The sequence below is a fragment of the Pectinophora gossypiella genome, chromosome 8 (assembly GCF_024362695.1).
Source record: "Pectinophora gossypiella chromosome 8, ilPecGoss1.1, whole genome shotgun sequence".
Taxonomy (NCBI): Eukaryota; Metazoa; Arthropoda; class Insecta; order Lepidoptera; family Gelechiidae; genus Pectinophora; species Pectinophora gossypiella.
In genome coordinates, this window is record NC_065411.1 from 4,195,954 (window position 1) to 4,213,309 (window position 17,356).

At 38.7% G+C, this 17,356-nt stretch overlaps 3 protein-coding genes across 8 annotated transcripts; 1 reads left to right on the forward strand and 2 right to left on the reverse strand.

Annotated features, from left to right (window-relative positions):
- Nucleotides 1–2: 2 nt before the first annotated feature.
- On the forward strand, nt 3–9,900 carry LOC126368862 (rho GTPase-activating protein 44-like). Its single transcript, XM_050013056.1, has 6 exons — nt 3–367; nt 577–827; nt 901–1,076; nt 1,973–2,216; nt 6,217–6,366; nt 7,109–9,900. Exons 1-6 carry the CDS (start codon nt 315–317, stop codon nt 8,950–8,952), a joined length of 2,718 nt encoding a protein of 905 aa, XP_049869013.1. The 5' UTR covers nt 3–314; the 3' UTR covers nt 8,953–9,900.
- On the reverse strand, nt 9,896–12,893 carry LOC126368922 (tyrosine--tRNA ligase, mitochondrial). The gene is made up of 8 exons (XM_050013166.1): nt 12,394–12,893; nt 12,177–12,324; nt 11,925–12,100; nt 11,487–11,703; nt 11,322–11,400; nt 10,713–10,988; nt 10,219–10,407; nt 9,896–10,079 (listed from the first exon to the last, which is right to left on the reverse strand). Exons 1-8 carry the CDS (start codon nt 12,528–12,530, stop codon nt 9,916–9,918), a joined length of 1,386 nt encoding a protein of 461 aa, XP_049869123.1. The 5' UTR covers nt 12,531–12,893; the 3' UTR covers nt 9,896–9,915.
- A 533-nt stretch (nt 12,894–13,426) lies between these two features.
- Nucleotides 13,427–17,168, reverse strand: LOC126368942 (phosphoribosyl pyrophosphate synthase-associated protein 2). 6 transcript variants are annotated; one of them, XM_050013200.1, is made up of 7 exons: nt 17,037–17,168; nt 16,745–16,861; nt 16,256–16,375; nt 15,343–15,631; nt 14,829–14,998; nt 14,524–14,638; nt 13,427–14,341 (listed from the first exon to the last, which is right to left on the reverse strand). In XM_050013200.1, exons 2-7 carry the CDS (start codon nt 16,819–16,821, stop codon nt 14,036–14,038), a joined length of 1,077 nt encoding a protein of 358 aa, XP_049869157.1. In that variant the 5' UTR covers nt 16,822–16,861; nt 17,037–17,168; the 3' UTR covers nt 13,427–14,035. The 6 variants fall into 6 exon arrangements, with proteins under 6 accessions (XP_049869157.1, XP_049869158.1, XP_049869160.1 ...); XM_050013201.1 differs by having other exon boundaries at nt 16,994–17,149; XM_050013203.1 differs by having other exon boundaries at nt 16,745–16,858; nt 17,037–17,139.
- Between the last annotated feature and the right edge of the window lie 188 nt (nt 17,169–17,356).

The window sequence follows — 17,356 nt, forward strand, 5'->3', positions numbered from 1 at the left end:
ATTTTGTCTTGATTTCATTCATTTAATCAGTCATCGATAAAGTATTTTATTCAGTTATGTATCGCTGCTGAATATTAATATTAAATCAGTTATTTCGGCGTATATTTACGTTAATTATGGAAATGTAGTGCCTTATCTAATAGTGTGTGTATCGTGTCGTGTTTTCCAATCCTCTCCATTCCATCACTTCTTGCCGAGGATGATCTCATTGACGTACTGACATAGCGAGATCTTGATCGTTTTATTATTTTACTGTTGACTAAGTCCAATGACCTTGTAGCTTATAATAAAATCATCGAAAGTAATTGGTGAAAATGAAGAAACAGTTCTACAGAGTGAAGCAACTAGCGGATCAAACATTTTCAAGGTATGTCGGTACTTAGCCCGGGGTTTTATCTCACCGGAGCTATCTGATAAGATTTTAAGTTCTTTGTGAGTGTGAATCTCCCAGAGTTAGCGTTGAACGTTTTATTGTGAGCTTGAGAAACGGTAATGTAAGTAGATAGTGTTGTGCATTTGTTCCTTGGCAACAAGTGGATATTTGGTGTTAGTAAATTTTTCCTTGTTTACTTGCAGGTCAGGCAAGGCTGAGGCGCTCACGGATGAATTGCAAAATGCTGACAGGAAGGTCGAACACCTTAGAAATGCTCTGCAGCTGGTCAGCAAGAGGCTCTCAACTGGGGCAGGCAGCACACAGGGGCAAGACCCTGCTGCTCGGGAGAAGAGGCTCAAAAAACTCCCAGAATATATGCTAGGCTTGTCTATGTGCGAGGCCAGTAACTTTGATGATGACGACAGCATTTTAAAGTTTATTTTGTATGAGTGTGGTAAGTGCATATAATTTTTTTTTACTTCACATTATTTTAGTCTTCATCAACTTAAAGAAAATGTTATCAATAGGTAAAACAGAAAAATTCCTGGCAAATGAAATAGCTGAGCATGAGTTGAAGGTGGAACAGCTGGTGTGTGCCCCTCTCACAGCCATCAGTGATCAGGACCTGCCTGCTATCATGAAGGCCAAGAAGCAACTCAGCAGGCTCATGAGTGAGAAGGAATCTGCTGCCAGTAGATACCATGTAAGTGTAAATAACTATATACTCCGTAAAACTCACCAGGATTGGTGAGGCAGGTCATAAACCTCAGAACATACACAATATTGTAGAAGAATCATTCTTCTTGGAATTGTTCAAGTTGTCTTGTGTGTGAGGTCTTTTTAAAGTTGTTTGAAAAGACATAACTTAGCCTCTCATAAATTTATTGCATTTTAATGTCTAAAGCAATAATTGTCCTTTAAAGTAATAGAAAGTTCCAAGTTAGTGTCATTTTTCTTATAAAGGTATTATTATGGAACTTATTCAAAAATATAATTCAATATACTGGATCTGTTGTCAATATTTTCACACTCAAATGTTAGCTTATCATAACATCACATCTCTTAAACACTGACATAATATAATCTTTTGATAACAAAGCTGAGAGTAGTATTGGCTTGTCACACACTTGTGATAAATTACTTTGTTTACCAATAAGATTAAAGTAAGACCTTTGCAAAAGTTGAACAGTCATTACTTTTTTATCCTACTTAGTGAAAGAAATTAAATTACTCATTGATAGCTTTTGTAATAAATAAACAAGTCTATTAATTATTTTAACATTTAATTTATTAAAAAATCAATGTTAATATCTTAAAAATAAGGGAAAGAGCATCAGCTTCTGTAGCAGGATATAAAACGTAACAGAATGTTTCTGAAATATTGTATTACCTTTTATTTGTGATATTGTTACTAAAGATTAGATTAGTTATTTAAAAGTTATATATCAGTACTAAAACTACTAAATACGCAAAATAGCATAGGCAGCCTCTCTAGTATTGCAAATATCCAACACACCTCCATCAAGTAGCTTGTGTGCTAATTATGATAAAAAAATGTATTTTGAATTCTTTATCCAACTGACCACATATTCCCACCAGCACTTAGAACGTCAGAAGGAGGAAAATCCGACCAAGTTAAGCGCAGCTCGCGAAGAACTAGAAGAGGCAGGGAACCGCGTGGAAGCGGCAAGGGACGCCCTCGCCGCGGACATGTTCGCGCTAGTGGCCAAGGAAGCCCAGCTCGCACACACACTACTGCAATACGTGAAGCTGCAAAGAGCATATCACGAATCAGCCCTTCATTCCCTCGCCGATACCGTGCCTGAATTGGAGAAGTTTATAAGTAAGTGTTTTTTGTTATACTTCTTTGTCCCTGACTTTTGAAGTTGTCTGAGACGGCTATCGATACTTGGGAACACTGGGGAACTTTTTGGGAAAATAAACATAACATGCTTTAAATGCCTGTATGGGATAGTATAGTTGAGAAATAACAACAATCTGTGTTACATGGTTGTTGGAACCTAAATGCCAAGAGTTGGAGGTTTTTTTGGGATAGAGTCGATTTTGTAATATGAAAGTGACTGAAAGTGTAACAACAAACTTTAATGTATCTGTATCAAACATTACTGCTAACAAAGAATGTTTATTTGAAAAGTTTGTTTGTAAACAGTAACATAATATTTTTCCTTATTTATGGCTAGCTCCTCTACCCTCAAGTCGCCTTATGTTGTTAGGTACACAGTTGTGAGTTGTCAGACAATCAATATTTAACATTGAGATAGATGCCTATTTATGGGGAAACCCTTTATAATTTAAATACAATGAAACAATATTAATTCAACACCCTATCATGAACAATAGTTATTATAAGTTAACTATATTTAGAAATCTACAGTAAAGAATTTATTTACACCATAAACAAAACAGTTACATAGCAAAAATATTAGAAAAATATGAAACAAAACAAATAAAATTAAAAAAAATAATTAATTTTAGAAATTGGAATACTATTTTGATATTTCCCCTTTTATTATATTTACTAATCATATCCTTAAATGACTGATCATTGTTAACTTTGGTGAGTCTTATTTGTACTATAATTATCACAAAATTCGTAAAAAGCTAGGAATATGGGTATATTGAGTCAGCGTGAATAAGCGCTTGTTTCTAGAAAGTATTTCAATGGTCTAGACCAGACCAAGAACTTCATTTCATAAAAGGATATTTCATAATAGTGTGGTGCAAACAGTAATAATTGCTCGTTCAATTAGTGTCCGCATACTTAGTAATCTCGTGGACAATAGCGTCTAATTGATCGTACATTGTTCGTGTTCCTGTTAGACATCGGCGGCCACGCGTCGCGATAAGCCGAAACATAACACGATTAGTCGATCCGTGTGTACCTACACTGAACGTGAATCATCGTATTCGAATTTTAGATGGCCAATCCACACAGTGTATGCAAATAGTGTATGTGTGTACAGTCATGAGCAATATCATGTACCCACTTTAGAACCCTGTCGCACTATCATTTTTTTTTTCCCCCCGAAGGGTAAGGCAAAGGGAACTATGCCCATACAGCCATGTCTGACGTATTTTTTTTCTTGATGATTAATGAAATGATGAAAGGTGATGATGTTGATGAAACCTAAACCCCCACCCTCGGAGTAGACTCCTACTCCGAACCCCAAACGAATTAACTCAAAAGTCCGCATAAACTTTCGAGCTATGAAGCGGCTTCTTGGCACGAAGCGAAAATAGGCAGATACACTTTGTTCATTGAATACTCCAATATAATATGAATGTCTTCCGACTAACTTAATGCGATCATTAACCACAAAACACCACTTCGTATTAATTATTTAGATTATTCAATGAAGAAAGCAACTGTCCCGTTCCCGATTCCCGCCAAAACGCCTCGCACTATCATATTTGACATTTAATGAGACTTACGGTTTAATTTGGCAAACAGTTAATGTGACATGGTTTCTAAATGTATACATATTAGTACTCATGACCGTACATACATATATAATACAAATTACACACATAAATAAAATCGCATGCGTAATTCCTATTGGGATGGGCAAAGCCACACGCTTCACGTAATAAGAAGACAATCTTCTTCTATCGTGTGTGTTGTGAGGTGGAGTACCAACCTCATCAACCCTGGTGTCAGGGTTACTATTAAGCCGCCAAAGGCCCCTGACATGGCTCAAGTAACGACTACTTACTTACATGAGTAAGTAAATAAGAAATTGAAAGATAGAAAAAAGCCTTTATTATTTTCCGACACCACAGACATTACATTTGACACAGGACAGAAACCACATTGAAAAAACATTTAAAAAAATCTAAAATTAAGATTTGCAGCCACTTTTGACACAAAGTTTAAAGATGGATATGATGAACAATGTAATGACAATGACAGGTGATCAGCCCATCGCCCACAAGGAGCCGACAATGGTCCAAAATGTTAGGAAAAACAAGATCCGAATCTCTATCGGTTTTAACGACATGCTCGAGATAATAACTAGCTATTCTATGTTTTTTATTCACTCCCAAACCAGCATAGCAACCGTGTTACGTGCGGTGTGCTTGGGTGTGGTGATAAGGCAAAACTCGATACACATCCGTAACAAGAACCCACCTTGGTGTTTATTGCTTACTCGGTTGTTTACCGGGGTTTTACCCGTACTCCCAACTAAAACGGTTATTATATTACATTACCCTGTCCATCGGGCTAGATGCGTCAAGGTCACGGGTGGTTACCATGGTTACACCCCACTAACTCGGTCGAGATCGTGGTTACCATGGTTACGCCCCGCCGATTTGCTATTAGACTACACGATCTGATCAGCAAACCCGTGACCTTGACGCTAATCCGGTGGACAGGGCAATGTAACAACCACTTAAAATTAAACTAGTTTTCTGGAACAAAACGAATAGTTAGTCTAATTTAAAACGGAAACAGACTGTATTGAACACAATAAAGCATCTTTAAATACAATCATAGTGTAACTAATGTATAAATACAATTTTAAAAACTAAAACCCGGCTGCGGAAAAATCGCGCTCTAAAAGTATGAAACAAAATTTTTTTTTTTAAATTCTTCCAAATACTGAAATTGGTAGCCGTGGTCGTATGCCGTAGATGGTAAACAAATTCTTAGGACAGATTGACAATCAAGACGCTTCTAGTGACACTTCATTTGTTAAATTCTGACAGGTAGTTGGAAGTTAGGTTGGAACAGACGTGCATACACACATACATACATACACATATACATAGCGGTCAAACACACCCTCCTTTCCTCCGCCGAAGTCGGATAAAAAGAGCGCCGGGCGAGCATCGGTACTATGTCTAAAATGTATGAATGGGACCAGACATAGTCGTAATACTATTTATTGTTTGTACTGTACATACTATTATCTGGTCCCTACATTATTTGTAATGCATCTTATGGGTGAATCTCAAAATTTCAAGTTTGGTGGCGAAATTTCATATTATTTTATCGTAATTAAAACACATAATAACGGGTTCTTACCGCGTTTAAATGGGGATATGAGACTCCCGATATTTCGACACTGTGTGTGTGTTTTTTCGTGAAAAATTGGGTTCCGAGTTCCGACATGAAAAAAATCCAAAAGGATCCTCGGTTCCGACATGAAAAAGGAATTTTTCAATTCCCAATTTCCCCAATTTTTCACGAAAAAATTAAATGACAGTTCGCCACCAAACTTGACACATTTTGATATTCACCCTTATATAGTCACTACACTTTTTTTTGTACTCTTTATTATTAATTTTTTAATTTATTGTGCGGGTGGGTACCCGCGTTTCACCGATCGGCGAGGGTTGGAAATCAGTGTTGCCCTCTGAGTAAATTTTCACTGAACCCTGGCCTTTTTTTGGTGAGCTGCGGCACCCATATACCTTTATGTTTTCCAACTAAATATTAATGTCTGTATATTTTGATGTTGTAAATGTATACCTGTGTCGTAGGTTTTACCTAAACAAACTTTTTTATTATTACATAGAGCCCATGGCAAATTGTTACACAAATTACGGCTCTATATAACCCGTATCTACCGCCGAACTCGTTTTGTCATCTGATCAAAGCCCCGAATTAACATAATACTTTTAAATGTTTATCTGAGGATTTCCTTTGTCGTAAATAGTCGTTATGAATGATAATTATTATCATGCTACATTGGAATCAAAACAGTATGTTAAGAGTTGTATTTATATTTCTTTGAATGTTTTAAAATGTTTCTTGTATGTGTGTGTGTGTAATAAAGAATATTTGATTTGATATTGAATCAAAACTATTTATTTTCCAGACGACAGCTCGGTGAAGCCAGTATTCGGCTATCCGCTGGAGGAACACCTGCGAGTGACGTCACGAACTATCGCATTCCCCATAGAACTATGCGTATGCACGCTACATGAACTGGCTCTCAACGAGGAAGGACTCTTCAGAATTGCTGGTGGTATGTATTAGACCTTGTTCAGAAGGCGCGATTTACTCGCGTTTTCATACCACAGAGTAATTTGTATACTTTACAGATTCCTGCATGCTTGGAGATGTGCGTTTGTATCCGTAAGATGTTAAGTACTCTGTGGTATGATAACGCGCGTAAAACGCCCCATCTGGACAGGGTCTTAGAGCGGATGAACTATAATAGAATTACGAAAGCGGTAACGCAAATGTTGTTGGTAGGGCTGGCAGAGGAAGATCTAGAAGGATGTCCATTGACCAAATTGGTAATCTCCTTAGAAAAGGTTTAGTATGATCTCCTGTGAACTGAACTGTTGAAACAATTGATGAATGTGGAGGAATCAGGTGAGGTATGTCAGGATCGAAGCAAATGGAATTCCATAGTTTCTGCTTACTTGGAAATAGACGTGTGAGTTTATGTATGTATTTAATATTGACTAGATTTGTAATAGAATGACCGCCCTGCCTACAATCTTGAAACCTTCAAAACTAGAGTGAATAATCATTTACTAGGTAAAGCCCACCTTAGGTCACATCTTCACTTACTTATTTTATAATAAAAAACATTTTGCTACGCGCAAATGTAAAATATATATAAATTGTTCTCGCTTACACACGAACGTCAACTCCCGGAAGGTTAGAAGTCAACGGAAGGTTGCCTCTTACACTCTGAGCTCAAATGATAGCTTACAAGTGTTATACAAGTTTTCAATAAATGTTAATTTCATTTATAGGGACTTCGAAAGTGAGAAGAATGAAGTTGTCGTTAGACGCCGGGTTGTTCAGTGTTCCGTTGCCGCGAGACTACAGGGACGTCCACGTGGTCGCGTCAGTTCTTAAGTCCTACCTCCGAGAACTACCAGAACCCCTGCTAACGTACCGCCTGTATGACAACTTCATCGCCGCCTCCCGGCAACCGACAGAACAAGCCCGCCTCAACGCTCTCTGGGAAGCCATACACTTACTTCCCGACGCCAACTTCCAAAATCTTAGATACCTCATCAAATTCCTTTCAGCTCTAACTCAGAACCAAAGCACGAATAAAATGACCCCGTCTAACTTGGCTATCGTGATCGCGCCCAACCTGCTGTGGGCGGCCGACGAGAGCACCTTCGACATGAATATTACGACTGTGGTCAACTGCGTCGTCGAGCTGCTCATCAAGCACGCCGACTGGTTCTTCCAGGACGACGTGAATTTCTTCATCAGCTTCACCAAAGAGGATCTACTCCCGGACCACTGCGAATATGGCTTCACGCCTAACTTCGTGCAGGGGTACAACCAGACGGCGGCGTTGCAAGAGTCTAACGGCGAGTGCATGAGCAAGTCCATGTTCGACTACACCAACCACCACCACACAGGCCGCACTTCCCTCGACGGCGGCAGACACTCCCGCAGCAACAGTCACGACACCAGCCTCATACTCTTAGAGAACGATATCAAAAAGGCTCAATCGAATAGCTCGCTTTCCGACCAATCTAGTCCCCCGCACGGCAGTCCCAAACCAATCATGAGGCGGAAGAATAAACCTCTAGCGCCGGTGCCGCCTAATTTCACGCCCGATAAGAATAAAAAAGTGGAACCACAACCGCCGGCGGCTCAGCCACAACCGGTTCAGCAGCCTGCAACGGAGCCTATCAAAGAACACCCGATCAACACTAAAACAGAAGCGGACAAACCCGCTAAGCCTCCTCGACCGGTGATCTCCGACACGGGCAAAGTGATATCCGGAGTTCAAACTATCAACCGATCGACCTACAGACAGAGCAAGGCCCTCAAAGACGACGCGAGGAGCGGGAGCCGCGAGAATCTCGCCGATAGACGGACGAGTCTAGAGCTAGAGAAGGAGAGGTTCGAAAGTCTCAAAGCGGCGGAGAGGAATGAGTCCACAGTAGTCGTCAAAAACGTGACAGCGCAGACGGGAGTCGTGAATAGGATGAAGGTGGTGGGGGAGAGCGGGCCCGCGTCGCTGGGCGCGGGCCCGGAGCGGGGCGCGGGCCCGCGGGGCACGCCGGTGAAGCCCGCGGCCGCGCCGCCGCCGCGCCCCGTGGCCGCGCCGCGCACCATCCCGCCCGCCAGCTCCGCTGCAGAGGAGCCCGACGTGCAGCTACGGCACAAGCCCGCGGTGCCCGAGCGGCCCGCCACGCTGCGGCCGCAGAGCTTCCGCGCGCCGCGGGGCTCCGTGTCCGACGCCGACCTCGCGCCCACCGTGCTGGAGCGCACGCACATGTACACCGTGGACAAGCAGCACCCCACGGTCATCCAGGTGGGCGGCGCGGCCGCGCCCGCCGGCGACGACGGGCCGCGCGCCACGGTGCAGCGCACGCACAGCTCGGGCGGCAAGGACGCGGAGCTGGAGCAGAAGGGGCTGGGCGCGTCGCGGCAGCTGTCGCAGTCCGAGGGCAGCATCACGGAGGCGCCGCAGTCGCCGCGGCCGCAGCCCGCGCGCCCGCCGCGCCCCGCCATGCCGGCGCCGCCGCCCCCGCCGCCCGCGCACGCGTCGCCGCCCTCCCCCGCGCCTGCGCCCAGCAGTCCCCCCGCGCAGCCGCCGCCTCACAACGAGAGCACGGACCTCTAGCCCCCGGTTAGGGTCGTTCCAAAACCGCGCCTGAGACTATGAGTCTGACTCGCTCCGACCCCTTCGTATAACGGTCAGAGTATAATCGTCGGGTATTTTTATACTTTCGTATGTGAAATGGGCCCCGTCTATGACCTCCCGCGCCTGCGACTGCTGTCTATAGACTGACTATTTCGTCCTACGTTTGTACGCATTTCATTAAGATAACACAGTCAATTTATAAAGTATTTCGTTGCGCTGAACGTAAATTATTTATTTTTATAAAAGTTTGTTCTAAGATACGCGATTTGTGATAGTTAATAATCACTCATTATCGGAGTTAGCTTTGTTTGCTTATTAAAATTGTGGACTAAAATTTAAATGTTATTCCAAAAAGACATATCGACGTCGTCAATTTAGTTGTTATTGGAAGACGAGTTTGTACAATATATGTAGGAATGATGCAATTAACCCTTGTGATATTAGGACGATGTAATCACAGCCCCGGCCGCGACCGCACGCCGCCGTGCACAAACGTTGTATGACAAATAGCCATATTTTTATAATTATGACCCAACAGTGCATTATTATAGTTACATTATGCTGTTTCAGTGAATATTATTTTAGGCTTAAGCATGTTGTGTAGTATTTACGATGTTTTATGTGATATGCATTTTATTATTATTATACATATACTGCAAGTATACAAGCTTCTGTTGTAAGTAATTATAATTATATCCTAAAACTAATTGTACTTTGATTTGTATTTGAAACTTCACATTGCTAAATGATCCATCGCGCAATATACATGAGCTTCAGATATTCTGCATTTTAACATTGATCAAAAATGATAACGATATACAATCAGTGTTGCCAATTAAGAAAAATCGTATTAAAACGTGGAATTTCTTAACATAAGACAAGTGACACTGTAGAGTAGCAAAAGTGCAATAAAACAACGAAAAACTATTCATCGTTTATTTATTACGTTTGCCATTTGACTATGTAATAGTTGCGTTTCCCTACGCGTAGCAGAGATATTAGGTTCGGTAATATGTGTGCCGACTGCGTTATAACTTCATCTATCTTCTTCACTTTCTGATGGTTGATATAAAATCCTCCAGCTTGTATTATCCTCATTGCATCATCTGGAACGAAGTAGAATATTCGTTATTATGTATGACTATGTTAGTTGCAAACTTTTGAAATTAGAAAAAAGTCCGAAATTAGAAAATCCGAAATATTAATCTTATTTTAGTCACATTTTTTCAATTAGAAAAAACTTACTCTCTCTAGAGAAGCACTTGGCCTTCATGCCAAGATCCAACACGGTTATACCAGGAGACAGCAGCAGCGTGACGACGGGCGCACCTTGGAACACCTGCTCCAGCTCTGAAGAACTAAGGGCTACCAAGGAGCTCACCTCTTTCTTATATATCGCATCTGTCGCCTTGAGGGCTTGGGCCAAACCTTCTCCTAGAATACGAGAGAGAAATTATAAAACAAGTGAGGGACTTGAAAAGTACATTTTTATGTTATGCAACCGAAAAAATCTAAGTATGGTCCCTATACCTAAACCAAACGTCAAAGCATATTATTGAGTGTATTTATTTTTTTTCGTCCAGGGCCTAGATAGGTGCTTATACTCTAGGCAGCCACAACCCATAAGTTACTTAAATAAATCATAATATACCTGTTTTTTGGATTGTACTCTGTTACAATAGTTACAGAAGTTAATATTCTATTTTCTGGTCTTGGCAATAAATTATGCTACAACTTACTTCCATGGACTAATGTAGTCACTTGGTCGGCCAAACACTGCTGTGGATATCTTTCTTCGGGATGCTTCTGATGTTTAAACATTATATCTTTTATTTCCCCTAAACTATAAAAAGTGAATAACTTCAATAGTTTTTCAACTTCAGAATCTTTCGTTCTGACGAAAAATTGGTAAAGGCTAAATGGACTTGTCTTCTTTGGATCTAGCCATATGGCATTCCCTGCTGACTTGCCAAATTTGTCGCCCTCTTCCGTAGTGACTAGAGGAAGAGTTAAACCTGTAAGAAACAGTAAAAAAATATATGATATTGCCGGTTGTAGACATCCATTTACAATTCAATACACAATTCTTCATTGCACAATCAATCACACGAGAAAAGAACTGGGTAGTCCCCCAATTCATTTAAAAAAGCAATATTGCAATTTGACATTTGCGCATATAAAAGTGTGCAATGCAAACAAATGAAATGTCAAATAGCATTATGGCTTTTTTAGATAAATTGCTTTGATGTAGCCTTTTTAATCCCCCAGTATACAAGTAGGACTGAAGACGTACAAAGGTTATTTAAGGCGGAACTAAGGGAAAATAAACTGAAATAACTATTACTTACCATAAACTTCCTTCTTAGCGACCCTACTAATCAATTCGTGACCAGCACTGATGTTACCCATCTGATCACTTCCACCAATCTGAAATATTATAATATTACATTTAACTTCTTTGTTAGGAACTTTTCCTAAAGTTGATAAACTGTTTTATTATGTATACAAATTACCTGGAACCTACAGTCATATTCTTTTAGAAGTTGCAGCCAATCATAAGACTGGAATATCTGATAAGCAAACTCTGTAAAACTCATTCCGACTTCTGAGTTTATCCTACTCTGCACACTTTGTTTAAGCAGCATGGTGCCCATTCGGAAGTTACGCCCAATCTCACTCACAAACTGTATGGCGTCCACATTTCTATACCATGTTTCATTATTCACTATTCTGGAACAAAGTTTATAAAACATTTTGTAGGAATGTTGTGGCAGTGAATCATTTCTATCTAGTGAGGTTGTAGTTAAACTTGGAACTATTACTACTATTAAGCAAATACTACAACTTAATACAGACCTCTCATCAATCAAGAGTATATAATTTCAATTTGATGTACTGAAGTATTATTCTGATGGAGAAAAATAAATAATGACTACAATATAACAACTCACTTTATACTCTTTAGTTTGTCTTTATCTGTCCAAATATATTTCTCATGATTATCAAACACCATTTCTAAATTATGTTTGATGCAGTCAATATTTTCCTGAATGATGTCCTTTTGTAATGCAACTCTGTCAGTGGACCGACCACTAGGATCGCCTATGAGTCCCGTTGCGCCTCCTAGCTGTAAAAAGTTTAATATTCATTTATAAAATTAAAATAATAAAAAATAATAATTCAGAATTTTTCTCTATACTTACTAATGCAATAACATTGTGACCGCCTCGCTGCCAGTGTAGTAAATTAATTATAACAAGTAAATTGCCTACATGAAGACTGTTTGCAGTTGGATCAAATCCTGCATACACACACTGTGGAGATTTATTCAACATATTAACTATTTCTGATCTGCGAAAAAAACAATATATAAATAGCTTGCTCTTCTCAATAAATATATTTTATTTGAAACGTACTTACGCGGCAGTGTTAGGAAATAAGTCCTGATACATTCCTCTATCCTTAAGTTTTAGAATATTTCTATTACTATAATAGCGTTTGTTTAGATAAGCCCAGTGGGTTTTAACGATACGAGACAGACATTTTAATTGTCCCATATTGGTGCAAATATTAGTTACTAGGTCTTATGAGGAAAATTACAGTATTTTTAGATACTAATTATAACCTCAATATTTTTTAATTGAAACTTAATATATTTACAGACAGAGGTCAAATACACAGTTAATAACAAATAACCCAAGTTGTATTATATAAACTTCTACCATTTATTCAAATTATTGCTACTTTTACAAATAAAAGTATCCGAACCGCACAAACATTTGTTTCACAAATTTCTGAACGTTTTGACACTTGACAGTTTAACTTTTTTACATATTTTGGCGTTGACACAAGGGTTTTTAAGACAAAACAAGAGATGCCAGGTCCTTGTACCAGCCAGTGATGTGTCGTTCCCGACAATAAAATGAGTCAGAGTAAAGAAAGAACATTTTGAAAAAGAAAAGCAGCCAATAAAGTTTTTACAACGGGAACGACTTTGGGAACATTCCCAGGAACACATCACTGATACCAGCAGTGCAGAGCCCTTTTATGGGTGGTAATTTACCTAAAAAAGAAACGATATAAATGGGTTTTTTTTTTTAAATAATTTAAATAATAAAGAAAAAGTGAAAATAAAAGCTTCTGTTCCAGTTCTATTCAATAGAGAACATACAACCTACATCAGCTATATGGCTACGTGGCTATATTAGGTATATGGCTATATGGCCAGAGACCCTGGGCCAGAAACAACTGGCTGGCCAAAGGCTCTACCAATTTTTATTTTAGATAATCCGTTCCATTATCACCACTCAGCCGTCTCAACATAGTTGAACTTCCTTAATTTCTTGAGATATTGAAGAAAATTGACAAAGGACACGGCTGATTGCGAGGTCATAGTATGACGCTGTAGAAAAATAACGCTGTAGTTATCTTATCACACATTACAAACACAAAATGCCACAAACTATTTATTACATTTTAACAAAAAGATACACATTTTATGGCTGTATAACTAGTCTATACAATTATATGTTAAATTCACATTACACGGTGCAATTAAGTGTATCGTACAATCACTAACACAGTTACAAATCTTAATTTCTTTAAAATTAGAAATATACTATGTTTGAGACTATACAACATAACATTATTCACAAAAGCTATGGACAAACTTTCAACAAACACATCAATAAAATATAAATTTAGATAACATACATCAATGTGTAACCACCAATGTGTAAATTTGTTTCATAATCACATTTTTCATTTGAACTACATACCAAGGTTTTACTATGACCATACAAATACTACCAATTAATTACCCAACAAAGGAATAATGCAATAAGGGAATTCATAAAATTAAATGCTTGTCCTTGATTAGAACCCTCTAATAAGCGAGTTTTTAATACAAACATGAATAGTTTTATAATACTATAAAAATACAGTTGCTTCAATACTTAGTTTGTATAATACAAGGTGACAATATAGGTATCAAATTATAAAACTCTAATAAAGGACCCAAATACTTATAATACTTATAATTAAAATGGAAAAGTGGTAAAAACTAATCTTCAAGGGTGACGTTTTTGAAGAGATACGACATGGATTCTTTGTTGTGGATGCGGCGGATGGCCTCGCTGAGTAGCACGGATATGTCGATGGTTTTGATTTTGGGGCATTGCATCTTTTGGAGCTCATGCGGGACAGTGTTTGTGACCACTACCTCGTCAATGGGAGAGTCCTCGATGAGGCGGGGAGCGTCCGAGGACAGCAGGCCGTGTGTGGCCAGGACATAAATCTTGTAAGCACCACATTCCTTTAGAACTTCAGCGGCGGCGACGAACGACTGCACGTCGTCGATCATGTCATCCTGAAAAACATAATTTACATTAGATGGGAATTAAATATTTTGAACATCATCCAAATAATATTGAGTGCATCATTTGGATAAATTCTGATCATCTGTAGCTCACATGCTAAGCACTTCTTTTTATCCAACTGCCCAACGCGAGAGATAGATAGAGATATCCTGCCAGTAAAAAGAATACTTACCACCATAATGGCTATTCTGCCACCGACGTCGCCGACCACATTGATAGGCGGCTTCTCCTTAGCTGGGTGTACTGGAACTCCAACAGATACATCCATGGTACGTGACCTGTCCACACTGAAAACATAATTTCTTGAATTATTATGTGTAATTATTTGGATAGTGGTGTTATTGATATAATTATAAGTATATGATTTTCTCCTTAGGTACTTCATACTAAATCAGTATGCCAATTTAAGTGTGAAAAGTTACCAATACTGTTACTTTCGAATTTATAGTATTAGTAGGTAGTAGTGGTTTGTGTTACCTGGGTATACAAGGGGGCGAATAACGTCCATCCACTTCGTCACTTTCTGCTTCCTTTTGTTCACCGTGTATGACAGCAATGGCCAGCCGCAACCGTTCAGCGTACGACGTCGCCTTCTTCGCAGAACCAGGGTTACGAGCCACTATCACAGAGTTGCGGTAGTCTGGAATCTAAAATAACTCGCATTATGAAATAATATTTTTTTATGTACCAGGATGGGCAAGGTTTTTAGAACTGGATAAAGTGGCTATCCTCGCCAACTGGATAAAGTGGCGAGGATAGTTCGCGCACGAAGTGCGATGATTAGATTGCTTGAGCTGCTTGTTACCACACATTGCCACATGATACATGTTTACCACATGATACAGCCCAACAGGCTCAAAAATTAAAAGTATAATGACAGTAAAAGATTGTATTAAAAATTCTTATAGGAGTCTAGTTTTTGGCAATATCAAAGGAGATTCCCTTTAGATAAAAGAAGTTTTAATTGAATATTTGAGTGCCCTTTACTTACACTTTCTTGAATATACTGCAATAAAAATGGTGAAGCCCTCAAATTGTCCACAGGACAGTCATAAAATCCCTGGATTTCCTTCTGATGCAGATCCATGGTGATGATATGTGTCAAGCCGGCCTTGCACATCATTTTTGCCAGCAGCTTGGTGACGATGCAACCTCTCTTCCTCATCTTGCATTGCTTGCTGTATGGCAGATACGGAATCACACCTACAATTGACCTTGCCGATGAAGTCTTACAAGCATAAGCCATAATCAAGAGCTCCATAATGTTGTTGTTTACATCTCTGAAATTAAAAAATGTAATTTACATGTTGTTACAAAGAACTCTTTTAATTTGATTTCCTCATCTTGTCACTCTTTTTTATATATGGTTTACACTTTATGTCTAAGCTAAATAATGAGCTCTTTGACTCAGTTGTATATTATGAAAATTAACAAAGACTGTTTTTTGTGATAGGTATATTGCTCACTCGTCACATATGTTAATGAAATGATTTGCAGTTTGTAGCGAGTAACTTAGCGATATTTTAGCAAATGTTCAACACATAATACATATACTATAATAATAGCAGATTCTAAAGGCTTTATGAAGCTGTTTATGCTGTAACAATTGTGTGTGAAAATGAAGTCTAATTACAAAAAAGTTTTTATTATTTTCATTTAAATACCAAAATTTTACTTTTCACAATCAAATGTACCTACCGGGAGTGGGTGTATTTTATTCACCTCTACCTACCTTTTTGGAGATATAAGCATGCTGTTATGTTACGTTATCTGAGTATTGAGCAACATTGTAAACACCAATGATTAAAACTTGCCTCCATAGCTGGTTGTTGATATACTTATACATGTATATTTACAAGTTGGTTTCTTGGAAACCGAACTTCATACTGTACCTACATACTTACTTGGTGCCAGTCTGTACAATATAGATGTTCTTGCCACGAATTGAATCAGCTATCTCTACCATCGTCTCTCTGTTAGTTTTGTGGTAAACCGAACACCCTCCCTTACGTACACCTAAGCGGCTGTAACATTGAATAATTTAAATATTATATTTTAAACTATTATTATTAGGTAAAAAAAACAATAAAAATGAAAAAGTAACATCTAAACTAAAAATAAATAGTAGTATAAGAAAAAAAGACAAATTGGAAAAATTACATTACATTTTATTTATTTTGAGTGTTCTTGAATTCTTTACTTTGATAATGTAGCCTTTACAATAAGAAGCATGTAATAAATATGCAAAAATCAGATACTTTATCAAGGTCATTTTAGATATATCCTTAAACTTGAAATGAACGAATTCCGAAGTAATATATAGGCCGAATAAGGTCGAATGAATTAACCTTAATGCCTCTACTATAGCGTAGTCAAATAATAGGGTCACTTACTTCGCGATCAAGTCTGCTAATTCGGGGTGCGAATTGCCACTCAAAATAACAATGTCCGACGTATTATTATTCTCCATGTTGGACTTGCGAGCCCGACTCGTCACACCCACCAATCTGCTAAATCAAACAAATAGGTACTGTCAGCACGGGGAATCCGGCACGATAACTGAATTAAAAACTGGGTAGGGGAAGACACGTTGGAGCAAGAAGAAAAACAATAAACCTGGTTTTGTTGAGTAACATAATAACCTGATGCCTGTTTGTATCACAGCAGTAAAAAAATAAAGATTACTTCTCAAATTAAAGGGCAATTTCAGGAATACAGGATTATTTTCAGATTTTCAGGAACACGCACTTTTTTCACAAAAAAGAACGAGCGAATGAATGAATGAGTGAGTATAATAAAATAAATAACTCATGTGTAAACGATTGAATGAATTAAAGTATGATGGCTGTTGCTGACTCAGTGTTGCCAACTTAGTGGATTTTCCACTAGATCTGGTGGTTTAGACATGTGGTTCGGCGAAAAAATATTAGTTTTAGTGGCTAGTGGATTTTTTAGTGGATTAGAGTCCTTTCAGTTAGCGGTAAATGACGAATTTAACCACTAAC